The 15,993-nt window shown below is 39.9% G+C and overlaps 1 protein-coding gene across 4 annotated transcripts in view; it reads right to left on the bottom strand.

Moving 5' to 3' along the window:
- Positions 1-15,993, bottom strand: part of ATP2B2 (ATPase plasma membrane Ca2+ transporting 2) — a 407,196-nt gene that overhangs the window by 93,972 nt on the left and 297,231 nt on the right. For all 4 annotated transcript variants that reach the window (XM_058031893.1, XM_058031891.1, XM_058031890.1 and 1 more), the window contains exons 6-8: positions 4,080-4,337; positions 2,956-3,081; positions 1,534-1,659 (exon numbers count right to left, since the gene is read on the bottom strand). In XM_058031893.1, the coding sequence (XP_057887876.1) occupies positions 1,534-1,659; positions 2,956-3,081; positions 4,080-4,337 (510 nt within the window). The remainder of the gene's footprint in view (positions 1-1,533; positions 1,660-2,955; positions 3,082-4,079; positions 4,338-15,993) is intronic.

Raw genomic sequence — 15,993 nt, 5'->3', positions numbered from 1 at the left:
TATGGATTGTTTATATTTTAGGTGTTTATACAGAGCCATGTTCAATTAAATTCTGTGTCTGCATCCAAATCCTAACACACTTCTGTAAGAATCTCTGTCTCTGAGTAAGTTACAGCCACAATGTGGGGAAAACTCCCTGATTTCTCTTTTCCTGCCTTTCCAGGCTCTCCCCTGTGAAACCTGAAATAACCAGCAGTGTCCTGAGCAGAGCCCAGGGAGCCCAGCCCAGTTAAACCCAGCACAGGGAGCTCTCAATCCCACAGGGCTGAACCTGCTCCTCCTCTGCCCCAGATCTGAACGACAGCAAGAGCAAACTCCAAGGTGCTGCTCCAAACTGCTCTGGCATAAAAGAGTTTTCCTTTGTGAAGTTTCAGTCTTTTCTCCTTTTAATTCTCCTGGAGCACCCCCCCGCCCCCCATGCCTGGCAGCTATTTTGTATTTCTGTGCAGAAATGAAATGGTAAACATTTCATTTAATAAAAAGGGATTTCCTCTAAGCAGCAAAGAGTCAAAGGGAGACACTGAACATGCTCAGAAATGGAAATTGTAGTCCTGAAAACCATTTGAATTCGGCCTTCCTATCTGCAGTTTCATATAAAATGATGGAAACAAAAAAAATAAAAAAAGGTGGAATCATATTGCCTGAGATAGCAAGTAAAATGTTCAGTAAAGCTTTAACTGCTTTTTTTTTTTAATTAATAGCGACCACTAGAAAGAGCAGAAATGTCTGAAAAACCTGTATTAATTGGCCCTAAATCATGTCTGAAAAACAACTATTCTTAGGACAGACTTGGAATGAAATTGTGGAAGCAGAACAATTTACAAGACTGCACAAAGAAAAACTGGCAAGGACAGACATTAAATCACGTTTCTGCTTAGTGTGCAGCCCATAAATTAGCAAATGCTTATGACATCACACTGTAATAAGGTGAAAAGCCCAAAGAGGCTTCTTGATTTCATTAACTGATGCAGGACATGAAAGTAAAACTGTCTGCTAACATTTACTGCTACATTCTTGGATTTTACTATTCTTAGCTTGACCTTTACACCTGAAGAAATTAAAATGCCTCTCAAGTCAGCCACTGACATTAAACAACCAGGTTAGCAAAGAGCTTATCTTTATTTTAATCCTGAAGCTCCAAGACAGATGCTATTTCCATGGCCAAAGGGTTTTTTTTTTCTGGGGAAAAAATATTGAATTGATAGAAAAGCACAAAATCTTAGCACACTGTAGGTGAGCATGGATTCATGTAGAGAAGCCACAGCAACTGGAGCATGCCCAGGAATCCCCTTGCAATTCAGTATGGACTGGGAGCCTGCAGTTTCACACTGGAAAAACATCTTGTTATCCAATGGATTTATTGGTTAACAGCTTCTGCTGTTTTTCTGTGTGACATGTGATGATAAAAATGTGTCATAAAAACAAAAAAAGGCAGTTTGAAAAATCCCATGTATTTGTCAAGAGCGGAGGAGAGCTCTGGCTGCACAAAGCCCAGGAGCTTTCTCTGGAGCATCCTGGTGATGGGAAATTTACCTTTCTTGTCTTTCTTCTCCTCCTCTTCTCCCCCAGCTCCCAGCAGAGTGAAGATGATGCCAGTCTGAGAATTCACCCCCACAGCAGTCACCAGCATCCGCCCAGAGCCTTCCATGACATGGGTGCCTGAAAAGAGGCAAGACAGGTTACAAAGAGCTAAAAATAAATGTAAAAAATTATGCAAGGCTTTTCTGAAAGTATTGAGAGAGATTTGCTACACTTTATAAACCTATATTTAGGGGTATATTACCACATAACCAAAATAAACCCTTTTGTGCATTATTCTCAACCAAGAATTATGCTTAAGCACAAACCTCAGGCTGCACATCCATCACCATCAGACTCTTTTTTTAAAAAGAAAAATTGTTACCAACCAAGTTTATCTTCTGCAAGAAAACAGTTTCAGCAAAGCATCACAAATACACAAATTAGGTTAAGAAAACTACCCCAAAATAAATTTCATTCAAACCTAAAATCAGAAAATATCTTTAAAAGCCAGCAGAGATTTGGTCGGTTCAGATGGAAAGGAAAAGCGCTGCAACCTCCCTCAGAAATTTATCAGAGCCTCCTTTAAGATGTGTCACTATTTCCAAATACCTTTTAATTAAGAACTTGCTATTTGTATCCCTGTGTTTTGTTCTGAGGGAATCTTCTCCTGAATTGGATGACAAAGGTGGATAAAAATATCCTCCAAAAAGTGCCCTTGGCTCCTGGGCTCCCAGAGCAGATCTGGCAGGCAAAGAGGCACCCAGCACAGCTCAGGCTGAGCTCTGCACACCTGGAGAGGGCAGAGCAGGCAGAGGGGATGGGATGGGGTGTGGGGGTCCCAGTTGTGGGTTTCTCTGGGTCTGGATTGAAGGCACTTGAATGGTAGTTTCCTGTTCAGACTCAGGTGTTTATTATTTCTTATCAGTAAAACAGTCTCACTGCTGTGAGTTCAGCAGCTTTTCATTAGAAGGCACAAAATGGCCAACAAGCTCTTGTTCCAAGGTCTTTTAAGACTAAACTATCCAATTAAGAACTGACACCTAGATTATTTTCCCTTTTAACCCAATAACTGATCCCACAGAGCTGCAATGTGGACTTTTCTGCCCAATTACAAAATGCCACCCAAACCCATGGAGAAGGAGGAAGAAGAAGCATGGAGAAGAAACCCAGGATGACACCCTGTGCCCTCCATCTTGCTGCCATCCACAACACACTAAAAATCCCAAAACTAAATTTCTCACCAAGTGATATATTTGCACTACTCTCTATAATCTATTTCACACTTTTGTGGATTCTAGTTTATCTTGAAGTCTGGGAAACTTTCTCCATGAATGAGGGTCAAAGTCAGAGCTTCCCTGGGGGTCAGGGCACCCCAGAGCAGACAGAGAAATATTCCCTGTGTGCCCTGGGTTTCCACAGTGGGGCAGATCTTACCTGACAGCAGCATTGGGTCTTTGTCCACGGATTTGCGGACCTGGTCGGACTCTCCAGTCAAGGAGCTCTCATCGATTTTCAGGTCATTGCCTTGAATAAATATCCCATCAGCAGGTAGAAGGTCACCTGTGGTCAGAACAGGGCAATGGAAAACCTCCATGAGATTGTTTTTATAATCACACTATGGTTTTGTTATAAAATCACAATTAATTGCACGAAAAGGTGAAATGAAAGAAGAAAGGAAGGAATTACTCCTGATTGTGTCCACATGAGCCACAGTAATGCAGTCCAGCCAGGAAAGGCCTTTATTGCAAAAATGTTCTGCCTCATGCTATCCCAAAATTCAAATTTATCACATTTGCCTCACAATGGACATCTCCATCATGGGGGTTTGCCAGGGAAGTGCTCCTCACATCACCTGAAGGTTTCTCCATCAGAGTTCATAGGAATTAACAGCAACTAATGAATAGCTGAGCTGCCCTTTCCCCTTCCCCCTCAGGGAGCCCTTAGGTAAGTCCAGGAGAAATGTGATGGCTGATGGAAGGAGGATATTGCTGGAATTAACAAATTCTTCCAGAGCACACAGAGTGTGCAGGAGTTCCTGCAGGAGTCTCTCACTCCACTGGAGCACAGGGCTTTCCCTATGGCATGGAATTATCAGGCACCTCATTTGGGGGGTCAATCTGGATCTGAAGCAACTCATGAGGTGATCACAGAGGCCCAATTCCCTTCTACACAACATTTAAAAACACTTCCTCTTGCCCCTAACTGGACAGAAATAGAAATAAATTAATCTGAGTAATGTAATCCTCTGTGATAATTACCTTTGTATGAATAAATAGAGAAAACCAGAAGGACAAATACAGAAAACTGGAAGAACAAACACAGAAAACTGGAAGGAACTGGAAATCTGACCAGTCCTTGCCAGTGAAAGAAATTTCCATCAATTGAATCGATTTCCTAGCACAACTTTACAGCAGGTCTTCATGTTCTCCTTTTGCCCTGACAGCTCAGGTGTCACCTCAGCATGGCCAACTCTGATTTTCTGTCCTATCACCCTGCCAGGGAAGTGCGTCCAGAAGGGCCAGCAGAGCAAGCCAAGGCTCCAAAGGCCGTGCACTCACCATATTTGACTTGTGCAATGTCCCCAACCACGATCTCTGCCACGGGGATCTGGATGACCTGTCCCCCTCGCACCACGGTGAACTTCTGCTCCTGCTCGATGCGGCTCTGCAGCCCCCGGAACTGCTTCTCCTTGCTCCAGTCGTTGAAGGCAGTGACCAGGACCACGCAGATGACGGACAGGAGGATGGCAGCACCCTCAATCCAGCCGGCTTCGGCCTCCCCCTCATCCTCAGCCCCTCCTGTCGCAGTACCACACCCTGCGGAGATGGTAAGGATCGCTTTAGGGAAGGTCGGGCGCACCACAAGGAATGAAATTTGCTGTGATGTGACAAGGTGAGGGGATGGAGCTGCTTCTGCAAGCACTGCCTGCTGATGAAACGTGGCAGAATGGAGGAAAAGGACAAATAAAGAGATCTGTGAAAAAGGGAAAGTAAATAAATCAACAGAAATCTTTGTCCTTTTAATTTTTCTTCTGAGCGACCCATCCTTGGTGAACCCAAATGGAGAGAGAAAGCACCAATTCTGTTTTAGATAGAGGACTCAGAGCTTCACCTGAGCCACCAAAACCTGCAGGGTAAGAATAAGAATAATACTGAAGAATATGAATAATACTGAAAAAAAATACTGAAGAATAAGAATAATACTGAAGAATAAGAATAATACTGAATAAGAATAATACTTAAGAATAAGAATACTGAAGAATATTAATAATATTGAAGAATATGAATAATACTGAAGAATAAGAGTAATACTGAAGAATATGAATAATACTGAAAAATAATACTGAAGAATAAGAATAATACTGAAGAATAAGAATAATACTGAAGAATAAGAATAATACTGAATAAGAATAATACATAATAATAATAATAATAATAATAATAATATTGAAGAATATGAATAATACTGAAGAATAAGAGTAATACTGAAGAATATGAATAATACTGAATAATACTAAAGGTGACAGCAAGGACTAAAACAATAAATGACATTAAATAATGCAAAGCAATGGCATTAAATTCATATTAACACCCTGCCAGATTAAATTAAACAATTTTAACACAAATTTTTTAAACAATTTTCAACACAATTTCTGAATGTTCTGAACTAAACACACTTCAAGGGAGCACTCCTTAAAAAAATACTGGGGTCAACTGAGTTTATGAGCATTTCAATTTGATAATGAATATATTAAGGAACACTGAGTAAAAACAATTCCCTGATATTAATTCATCAGTCTTCCCTACAGAGAAATGCACTGGGATGCTTCTAGAACTGCAAGTCCATTATTGCTGCCAAAAGCCAAACAGCATTAAGAGAACCACTCTGTTCTGAACTGTTAATTCTGAATTACTTTATATACATCTGCTAATTATTTATTTCAATTAAAATTTAAATGGATAATATTCACCAAAGGAAAGTGACATAGCTCTCCTTCTTACTGGGAGAAATACTGGGCAGCCAAGGGCACATTCCAGAGCCACAATCCAGAGAAATTCCAGCTGGTGGGAGACAGGAGAACTCAGCCTGGCCAGCAGAGCCTCCTCTCCTGGGGGATCTGGGAAGAATTGTTCCCATTTTCCATGAAGAATGGGACCAGGCAGGGATTTGACATCACTTCTCCACCTCACCCAGGTACCAGGGGATTCAGCAACTGACTGAAGTTTAATTTGGTTTACTCATCACCTCTCACTAGAGACAATTAACAGCCAGGTTGATTCCTGTATTTAAATTACAAACTGGAGCATCATAGTCCATTAACCAGCTGAGTAATTACTCTTGCATGTGAACAATAACAAAACTACCAAAAGTCAAAGGAAGTAAGATGAGCCTGAACAGCCACTAAGAGAGGAAGAAAATGAAAACAAAGGGAGTTTTTAGCCAAGTTCTCTGTAGTTTACACTGAGTTTCTAAGGGCAAGGCAAAGGCTGCTCCCAAGGGCAGGGATGTCCTTCCACTGCTGGCCCACCCAAACCTGCAGCACAAGAACCTCACCAAAACCACTTTTACAGCACTCAAGGAAGAAATTAAACAACTTTTTTAAGTCCAGTACCTTCAGCTGCTCATTACCAGCCTAAAATGCAACTCAGAAACCAACCCTGCAACTTCCTCCTGCAGCACAATGGGGGTTTTGGGAAGGAATTATGAATTTTGCTTTGTTTAACCTTAATCATCTCAATTGGGCTCTGTTGGATTTTTAGATTCCTTTTCCAAATCAGCAGATTCACTTTTGTCTTGATTGTTTTAAATTAGTGCAAGTAACTCTGTTTCCACTCTTCTTTTTTTTCATTAGATATGACTTAGAATTAAATATGATGAATATTCTTTTTTTTTTAACAGCAAACCTCCTCTTCTATTTCTCACAAAAGAAACATGGCCTGGTCTAGCCACAGTCAAACACTGGTTTTATTTCCTTTTCAGATGGTTGAAATTTAGCCCAGCTTGTACAAAATTACAAAGGTCTGCTGCAGAGTAATATTTCCAAGACCCTTCAATGTAAAAAAAAAACCAAAAAAAACCCCACCTTGATTAAGAAAAATCAGGTAAAAAATAAATATATTCCTTTACTTGAGCAGTGAGGTTAATTTTGAGTTTGATCTCCACGTTGACATAAATGGTATCATGGAGCATGCAAATAATACAAAATATTATCATTAACATAAAAGGAATTACCTGTAGATACCTTGTAGATTAAGCACAACCAAACAAAAGAATTCATTTTTCAGCTGAAAATTTTGTTTTTATTCCAGCTGAAAAAAATTGTTTGTAACAATGGAAGAAAATCTGAAGGAAACAGATTGAACTTAGATCAAGTTCTTGGAAAGCATCCCTAAATCTGACAAGCTTCCACACTGAATAAAAAATTATGTTTATGACTTAAAATCATGAGACAATCATCCACAACCCAATGAAAACAACAAAATTTTAAATGCATTGAAGTTTCTTTTCTGTTCCTTTCAGCTGACAATGATAAATTCGGGTGGAGCAGAGGTGGTTGAGGGGAGGAGGGAATTTTAGGAGTAGAGGAATTTATTGCCAGACCTCATTAAAACCTTTGAGAGGATGGAGGAAATTCTGAGTTGATTTTTGAGTTGTTAATTGTTGACATTCAATGTGGCCTCTCTCAAACCCCAGGGCCCAGGCGAGAAGTCGATCAGACCAAGAGAATTTCCCCAAATTTTGTTTTTGCATTTTACACTCCGCAGAAAGGAGAGGGGATAAAAGTGCTACATAAATTAATGCAAAATGTTCATTTTTGGGAATAAACTCTAGCAAAAAACTGCCTGCTTCTTACAAGAGCAAAATTTGAGCAGATTTTTTTAAAAAAATATGAAAAGCAAGATTTTAAAATCCATCCTCTGCCCTTTACAACATGATCCATCTGTCAGGGAACATTTACTTGAATTATGTGGAGTTCTTGCTTCCAAACTGTTTTAGAGGTGTCCTTTTGATAGGGAAAAAAAAAAATAAAGGAAACCTGCATCTCCATTGGTTTGAAACTGTCTAATGTTTTCTTATATACTTACAGGAAAACAATTGGGTTTTTAGGGTTTTTTTTCTGCTGTTATGGTTTTCTAGAAATTATAGATAGACTTACATGGATTTACAGAAAGAAACTTTATGTATTTATAGGGGGAAAAGACACAAACATCTTAACTCTATATTTAGATTATCTGTCCCTATAGCAGTGTAAAGTGACCCAGCACTGACCTTACAGATAAGGAGAAAATATGAAATATTAATAAAATACATCATACTATTACACCTAAGTAGCAAAATTGAATTTAAAGCACCTAATTTATTTAAAATGTTCATATAAACTTGAAAAATTCATGTTGAGGTATAAGATTGGTGTTCTCCTTTCACAGAGAGCACGTGGCTCTCAATGCTACCCAAAAATCTGCCTGAGCTTTTATTGAAATGCACAGAGTGAAAAGCAGCACAAAAGAGTTGTTAACATGCAGATGTGATTTGTGGCAGGGTTTCATTCCAAGACAGCAAATTTTGATGTTCTCATCTTAAATTCCCTTTAACAGAAGCGCTATCTGTCAGAAAACCCAAATGCAGAGAGGTAAAAAAGTTTAAAACATGGAGCTCTTTTTTCCCACAATTTTGAATGTGCCTTGGCCAAAGTCACAGAAAATGTGCAGGGCTTAAAACTGAGATGCTGAAAACCAACAAGTCAAGGCTGCAAAGGGCTGGGACTCCTTTGGCACAAAAAAAAAAAAAAGCTGATGGAGCCCTAAAATGGATCAATTTATCCCTAAAGGAGGACCCAGGTGAGCTGGAGCTCCCCAGGAGAGGGAGAACCTGGCAGCACAGCCTCAAAAAAGGCTCAGAAACACAAAAAGGGACCAAGGGGACCCTTGTGCCCATAAAATATCTGAAAGGATGTTTCCAGAACTTTGTGGAAGGAGAACAGAATTTTAAAAAGCTTAAAAGTGGGCCAGAAATAGATCAGCAAAGCTGATGGAAAAGTGTTCTACAGGGGGGAGATGAAAGGAAGGGAAAATCCAAAGGAAAGGAAAGAATAGGGAAGAGAAAGAATGGAAGAGAAAGAATAGAAAAGGAAGAATAGGGAACCCATCACAGGCAGGGAGCCCAGCAGAGGTGGCAGCAGCTGCATTTCCATCTCTGCAGGGACTGCTGGGCTCCAAACCTGCCCAGAATTTCCATTCTCAGCCCAGTTGAGGTGGCAGCAGCTGGATTTCCATCTCTGCAGGGACTGCTGGGCTCCAAACCTGCCCAGAATTTCCATTCTCAGCCCAGTTGAGGCGGCAGCAGCTGGATTTCCATCTCTGCAAGGATTGGAGGCCTCCAAACCTGCCCAGAATTTCCATTCTCAGCCCAGCTGAGGTGGCAGCAGCTGCATTTCCATCTCTGCAGGGATTGGAGGCCTCCAAACCTGCCCAGAATTTCCATTCTCAGCCCAGCTGAGGTGGCAGCAGCTGGATTTCCATCTCTGCAAGGATTGGAGGGCTCCAAACCTGCCCAGAATTTCCATTCTCAGCCCAGCTGAGGTGGCAGCAGCTGGATTTCCATCTCTGCAAGGATTGGAGGGCTCCAAACCTGCCCAGAATTTCCATTCTCAGCCCAGCTGAGGTGGCAGCAGCTGGATTTCCATCTCTGCAAGGATTGGAGGGCTCCAAACCTGCCCAGAATTTCCATTCTCAGCCCAGCTGAGGTGGCAGCAGCTGGATTTCCATCTCTGCAGGGACTGCTGGACTCCAAACCCAGCCAGGAGCCTGGAGGGCTGAGCAAACACCCAGATACTCACCTGGGCTGCACTTCATCTCAAGAAAATTCAAAACTGGCCTGAGAAACCTCCTCTGCATGAATAGAATTTAATTATATGGAAGGGTTTAGAAAGAAAAAAATTGAAAATAAAAAAGGGAAGAGAGGCATAGGTTATTAAAGGGAAAGTTAGAAAAAATTTGAATGTGCTTGCAGTGAAAAGGGGAAGAAGGAGAGGAGGAGGCACAAGAACAGGTTAAAGCACTTCAGGAACAGTGAGCAAGAGGCAGCATGAGGTAATATCTGGTGGCTGTTATTAATAATTTCAACTTAGTGAAAGCTAGCAAGCAGGAAAGGGAATGAATAGAAGTCCACAAAAAGCCAGACAGCATCACCTGACAGCTTGGCAGGCTCATGTCCTGTTGGATCTGGAGTGCTTTTACACCATTTCAATGTACATTTCTCCTGATATCACCCAAATCTGGGCACATACAGGAGGAGGCACACGGGCTCAGTGCAGCTAAAAAGAAATATCTGCTTAAAATTTCCAACAGCTATCAGGAGATTCTTTAAGCTGCTTTGAATAACATAATGATTATAATTACAAACTATACAATCCTGAGCTGCAGCACAGTAATTTTTAAATCAGAAAAAGTACATTTTTAAAAATCTGGGAACATCTGTATTCCTAAATCCCAACCTACAGCACATACCTCTCAGCTACTCATTTCAACCTACACACTGCTATTTTTAAGCTGAGAATACCTTGTGGCATTTAAATTCCCTAGGAAAATCTCCTCACACCCCCAGAGGTAATTTTTTTAGTCAGTCAAACTGGTTTTGTCACCAGAAAGACAACAGCTCCCCGATAAAAACTTTTTATTGAATCTCTTTCTCTCTAAAGACATTTTTTCCCTCGCTGCAGCTCCAGCACTGATGTTATTAAAGCAAATTGAGCAGCTCAAAGTTACAGCTCTGTCATCAGCTCTGCTTCCCAACAGCACCACTGATGATTCTAACTTTCCAAATGTGTTTAGCTGTGTAAGAAAAGGAACAATAACCCAAAAATTACGTGATAAAACCCATAAATTCCCCTCCTTAACAAGGCTTCTCGAGCTGTAACAAACACTGCAGCGTTCATTTCTGCAGATCCCTCCTGGTGTCTTGCCTTTTGCTCCACAAGGAGTCCCAGGAGCGATTGGCACCACCACTCCTGCCCCAAATCCTCCTCGGCATGACGATGCATCAGCAGATGTTGAATCACTCCCCACGAGGGCAGAGCAGCACTGGGCTGGCTCCGAGTCACAGCCCAGGCACAGGGGCAGAAATCTCTGCAATTTCACCCATTTCTGCCTTTCCCTCACTCCCCGCAAGGCTTCAGGCAGCCTGACCAACATTTCCAAGTGAGAGGAATGGTGGATTTGTCTTTCCAAACAAGCTGGTAGATAAAACCAGCACTGAGAGAGAAAAGAAACAAGGGGGAGGATTCCTTGTTTGATGAAGGGAAAAAGATATTTGTTTTTACAAATAAACTGTAGGTTTGCTGATAAATGAAATTAGACATTGAAAGATGAAAGAAACAATAGGGAAGAAAAAGCCCTAAATTTTGTAAGAATTAACAATGAAAAGGGAGGGTTGTGCATTAGAAGGAAATGTTTGGTATCAGGTGTTTTGGGAAGTCTGAAGCTCTCAAGTACCTCAGAAATGGGGAAACAGAAAGGAAATGTGGCTGGGAAATTGGGATAAAAAGGATTGGGTTATACATTAGAGGGAAAGGGAGGGTTATACATTAGAGGGGAATCTTTGGAATCAGGTGTTCTGGGAAGTCTGGAGCTCTCAAGTACCTCAGAAATAGGGAAAGAGAGAAGGGAAATGTGACTGGGAAATTGGGATAAAAAGGAAGCTGTGCCCTCCAAAAATTTGAGAGATTCCAGAGGAATGCCCCATGGCCTCTCCCTTTATTCAAATAAAGTAAAAGGACTCCTCTGTCTCCTTTTGGACATAAACCTCTGGTGTTTGTGGGCTAATTTTCCTAATACAAGCAACCTGCAGGATCAGTGTTCTCCAAACCCACAGAAGGGATTTATGAAGGTGACAAAATTACCCCACAAACATCAGCATTCAGGGGGTTTGTTCACTCATTAAAAGCTACTTTTGGACACGTCTTTGAAGCCAATATGAGAATTCCTGGCTTTGTGATCCACCAGTTTGTTATGTAAGGGCTCCAGGGGGGCAGGGAGGGGGAAGCAAAGAGCTGCTGTCCCTGTGGGTTTGTTATGTAACTGCCAGCTCCAGAGCTTCCTATTAAATATTTACACTTTTTTTGGCATCTATATGCAAGGAAACAAATCTGGGGGTCCTGTAAGCATAGATGGATATAGATATAGATTATATTGATTATAGATGTAGATGTAGATATAGATATAGATATATAGATATAGATATAGATATAGATATAGATATAGATATAGATATAGATATAGATAGATGTAGATGATATAGATATAAAGATATAGAAATAGAAATATATCTAGATTATATAGATAAAGATATAGATTATATAGATAAAGATATAGATTATATAGATATGTATATTATATAGATGATATAGATATGGATATAGATAAGATATAGATAAATATAGATGAGGTAGATATAGATATAAATATAGAATTAGATAGATATAGATTATATAGATATAAAGATGTAGATATATAGATATAGATATATATATACACAACAAAGATATAGAAATACATATAGATATATAGATGACATACATATAGATAGATATAGATAAAAATACAAATATAAATAGACCTTAAATATAAATAAAAATATACCTATAAAATATAAATATAAGAATATGATATAGTTAGAGTTATAGATATAGATAGTTATAGATACACATATATCTATTTATCTCTCTCTCTACCTATATATATATATATATATATATATATATATGTATTTTCACACATTCTTCAGCCTGATCACAAATTCATGAGCACAGTTCATTGAAATATTCCCTCCATTTCAGGAGCTGGGGTGTGTCAAGCAGGATTCTTCTGCCTGTCATCTCCAAGGAAATTCATTTTGGAGAGATCAGGCAAAGGGATGGGTCCTCACTCCACCAAAAGACCAAGCAAACACTTCTACAGTGTTTATATTCAATTTTGTTTCCTTTTTTTTGCCAGAGAGAAAAGAGAGAAATGCAAGGAAAAAAAAAAAAAAAAAAGGAATTTTCATCACAAGTCCTGTTCTAAGGGATTGCAAGAGACAAAGCTTGATGTTGGGTTGTTGTAGCTTCACTTATATTGCTCCAAGCTAGGCATGTCAGGTAAATAAAACCTCATATTCTAAAGGTAAAACATGGGCTCCAAATGCAGGAATCAGACCTTGAAAAGTTGCTCTGTGTTTATTAACAAGGATTCAAGTGCAGTTATTCAACCACTTGACTTGCAAGGGCACGTCCTAGCCGGGTCCTACTTGCAGAATTAATATTTCTGGAGGATCACTTCCTGGGAAATATGTGAGAAGACTTTTTATGCTGTCCCAAAGTGCTAAATCTCATTGCCTCTTCCCCAGCAGAGAGCTGAGTCGTGCCTGGCACCCTGGCCATGTGTGATGAGCAAGAATCCAAGAGTTTTGTCAGAGATCTGCACATCTCTCATGAAGGGAAGGCAGCTGGGGGACCTCAGAATTTGCAGCCCAACACAGATTTGTACAAAGCAGATGTAGGACACTTTGCACAAGGAAATAATTATTTAATCTGCACATCCCACATGACAAAAAAGGGCACATTTTGCACTCTACAAGTCCTCAATGTCTTGTTACTGACACCAGCTTGAGACTAAACTTCTGTCAGGAATTGGCTCCCAAAGCTGATCTGGTGTGGGGAACCCCACAGATTGCAATAAATAAAAACCAATATAAAATAAATGGAAATAAATGAAAAATGAAACTAAATGAAAACCAATTTAAAATAAATGAAAATTTTAAAACTCCACATTGCAATACAAATATCAATTGACTCAAAAAACCCCAGGCAGCGCTGGATGAGCAGGACCTCCTTTGCTCTCTCATTCCAAAGGTGATGGGTTCAAAGTAGAGGAAGAGAAAATCATAAAGACAGCCAGACTGGCTGGATATCCAGCCAGGAAAGCAGGAAATTAAGAATCAAGGATTTTATAATAGGAGGCTTCAGAAAAGACAATTTCTACTAATAAAATTTCATGCACTCTCAGTCTAGAAGCAGTTCCTTGTAAGCATTTTAGAATATGGCAAAAATCAAGATAGGTGTATTCTAAAATGACCAGTGGAAAATATCTTCATCAAAACACCTAGAAAAGAGCCATTGCATTCACTTAAATTTCTGCAGCCCTGTACGAACTTGCAGGAAAAGTCTTTCACAAGAATTTTACTACTGTAAGAACAAACAATTATAAACAGCCTCACAGGCACTGCTAAACAAACAAAAAATACTTTATATTCAAAAAAGACAAAATAATTAAATTAAAAAATCATTCCTCTTTAAAATTCTGCAAGTAATAATTATTTAAGAGATTAATTGAGAGGCTGTGAGCCAAAATTACAGCACAATATATTCCACAGTGCAAGGAAGGCTGTGCTGGGATAATTGCTACAGTGACCTTCTCCCAAAAAGAAAGAGCTCCTAGTATGAACTACAACGATTCCATAAAGAAATATACTTAATATTATTTAACTCACTCTGTAGAAACAGTAAAAAGAAGAAAAAATCAAATATAGAAATGAATTTGTCAGTAACAAGTGATTCTGACATTTCTCTTCATTTCAGCACAAATATTAATGTCCACAAGGAAAATTCTGGTGCAAGTTGAAGCTTTCTTTGTATTCATGCAGGATATATAAAAATAGAGCTACAAAATTCCCCACATTTAAGTCACTGTTCCAAGAATGCAGAACAGGTGCACATGGTCTTAACCTTAAATAGTTTTGCTCAGTTTAGAAAAAACCCTTTTTTCTCAGGGTTTTTCATGGAAAAAAGCTGGACAGCTTCAGCTCAGAATAAAAATACATTGAGAAATCTGGTTCAGCAGCCAGCCTTGATATCCCCAGGAACTCTACCAGGAAAGTGTTTTAAATTCAGACTCCATCAAAAACCAATTTACAGCAATGAAGAACACGCAGCACAAACAAGGGATCCCCTTCAGATTAAGTTGTTTAAATGTCATAACTATGAAAAAAAAAATATCAATGTAAAACACAAACTCTGTTAGAAGGATGTATGGAGTAAATTGAATTAGCAACATGGGGAGCTGTGATCCCGGGGCTTTGGATGGAACACTAATAAATGTCATGGGTTAATTCAGAGTAAAAGAAGGAGGGAAATAAATCCTTTTTTTTTTCACGATCACATGTTGCAAGACCACATTTAGAATTGGCTATTGTGCCAATGCAAACAAATCATTAGGAATAAAACCAATTAGAAATTAGAATTTCTGTTAGCTTGATATTAGCAGGGAAGTGGCTGTCCATATGCTGGCATTTACTCACTTGGAAAAGTTTAATTAAGTTTAATTTAGAATTCCAACCCTGCTATTAGAAAAAAATAAAAAATGGCAAAGGGAATGCTGCAGGTCCTGGGATAAAATTGTCTTTTTGAACACGAATGGATGAAGGAAAAAATATATGTAATATCAGGATAATCTGCTAAATTTGGAGCTGCAGCCATGTCAGAGGTAAAGGTGCAGCTGGGTTCTAAAAACAGGAAGAAAGCTCCCATTTCTTATGGAGCAATCCCTGATGACTTGTGGTGCCCTGGGATTTTAGTTTTTATATCTTTCATTTATTTAAAAAAATTTTAGTGTGTAACTCCAAACCCTACACCCAGTGCCAGCTGCAGCTTTCCCATTTTGGGCAGACACAACAATTCCTCTCCAGGCCTGGCAATCAAGGACACCTCACTGCCTCAGGGCCCAGAGATGGGAACAAAAGGGACTTGGGGGGAGCAAACTGGGGCTCAATGACTTCATTACCTGCAGCTGGGATTGGCAGAATAACCCCCAATGCGCAAATGGACCAAACTTATAAAAAACATGAAACTTCTGATCTGTCATTTATTTTGGGTGTAGGCCGTGAGGGGGTTTTGTCTACCCTAAATGTACCTGCAGGCCCTTCAATAAACTGCTTTTATTCCCTTAATTCTGTCTGGCCTCTGATTTTAGGTAGCCCAAAAAGGCATCACTTCCAGCACTTGTGAAATGCAGCTGGAGGGAGAGGAGGCTCTGAGCACTTCCTCAGCTCCCACTCCGATCACTGAGAGCCCCAGGAAACACAGAAACCCGGGCAAACAAAGAAATGTTTCCCAAAAAGCAGCTCTCATCGGGGCACTCAGCTTTAAATAGAGCCCTGCAGAACGTTTCACATTGACAGAGAGCAACAAATAGCTGAGAAATGCAGGAGCAGAAATGAGAGATGTCTGTCCTGTGCCCATCCACAGAGCCTCTTCCCTTTCTGTCTGAAGCACGGGGATGAAAAGAGCAAATCACTGCAAAAAGGGTTTTGGGGTGGCATCTGCCTCAGTGATGGGTGCTTGTGCTGTTCCATCCCTCTCTGCCTGGGTTCTGATAGAAATGAAATGTGTTTGCTTCCAAAAATATTCTCCTTTTTGGGGGGGTTTTGATGCTTTAAAAC

This window comes from Melospiza georgiana, chromosome 11, assembly GCF_028018845.1.
Source record: "Melospiza georgiana isolate bMelGeo1 chromosome 11, bMelGeo1.pri, whole genome shotgun sequence".
Lineage (NCBI taxonomy): Eukaryota > Metazoa > Chordata > Aves > Passeriformes > Passerellidae > Melospiza > Melospiza georgiana.
This window is presented reverse-complemented; position numbering and strand designations above follow the sequence as displayed.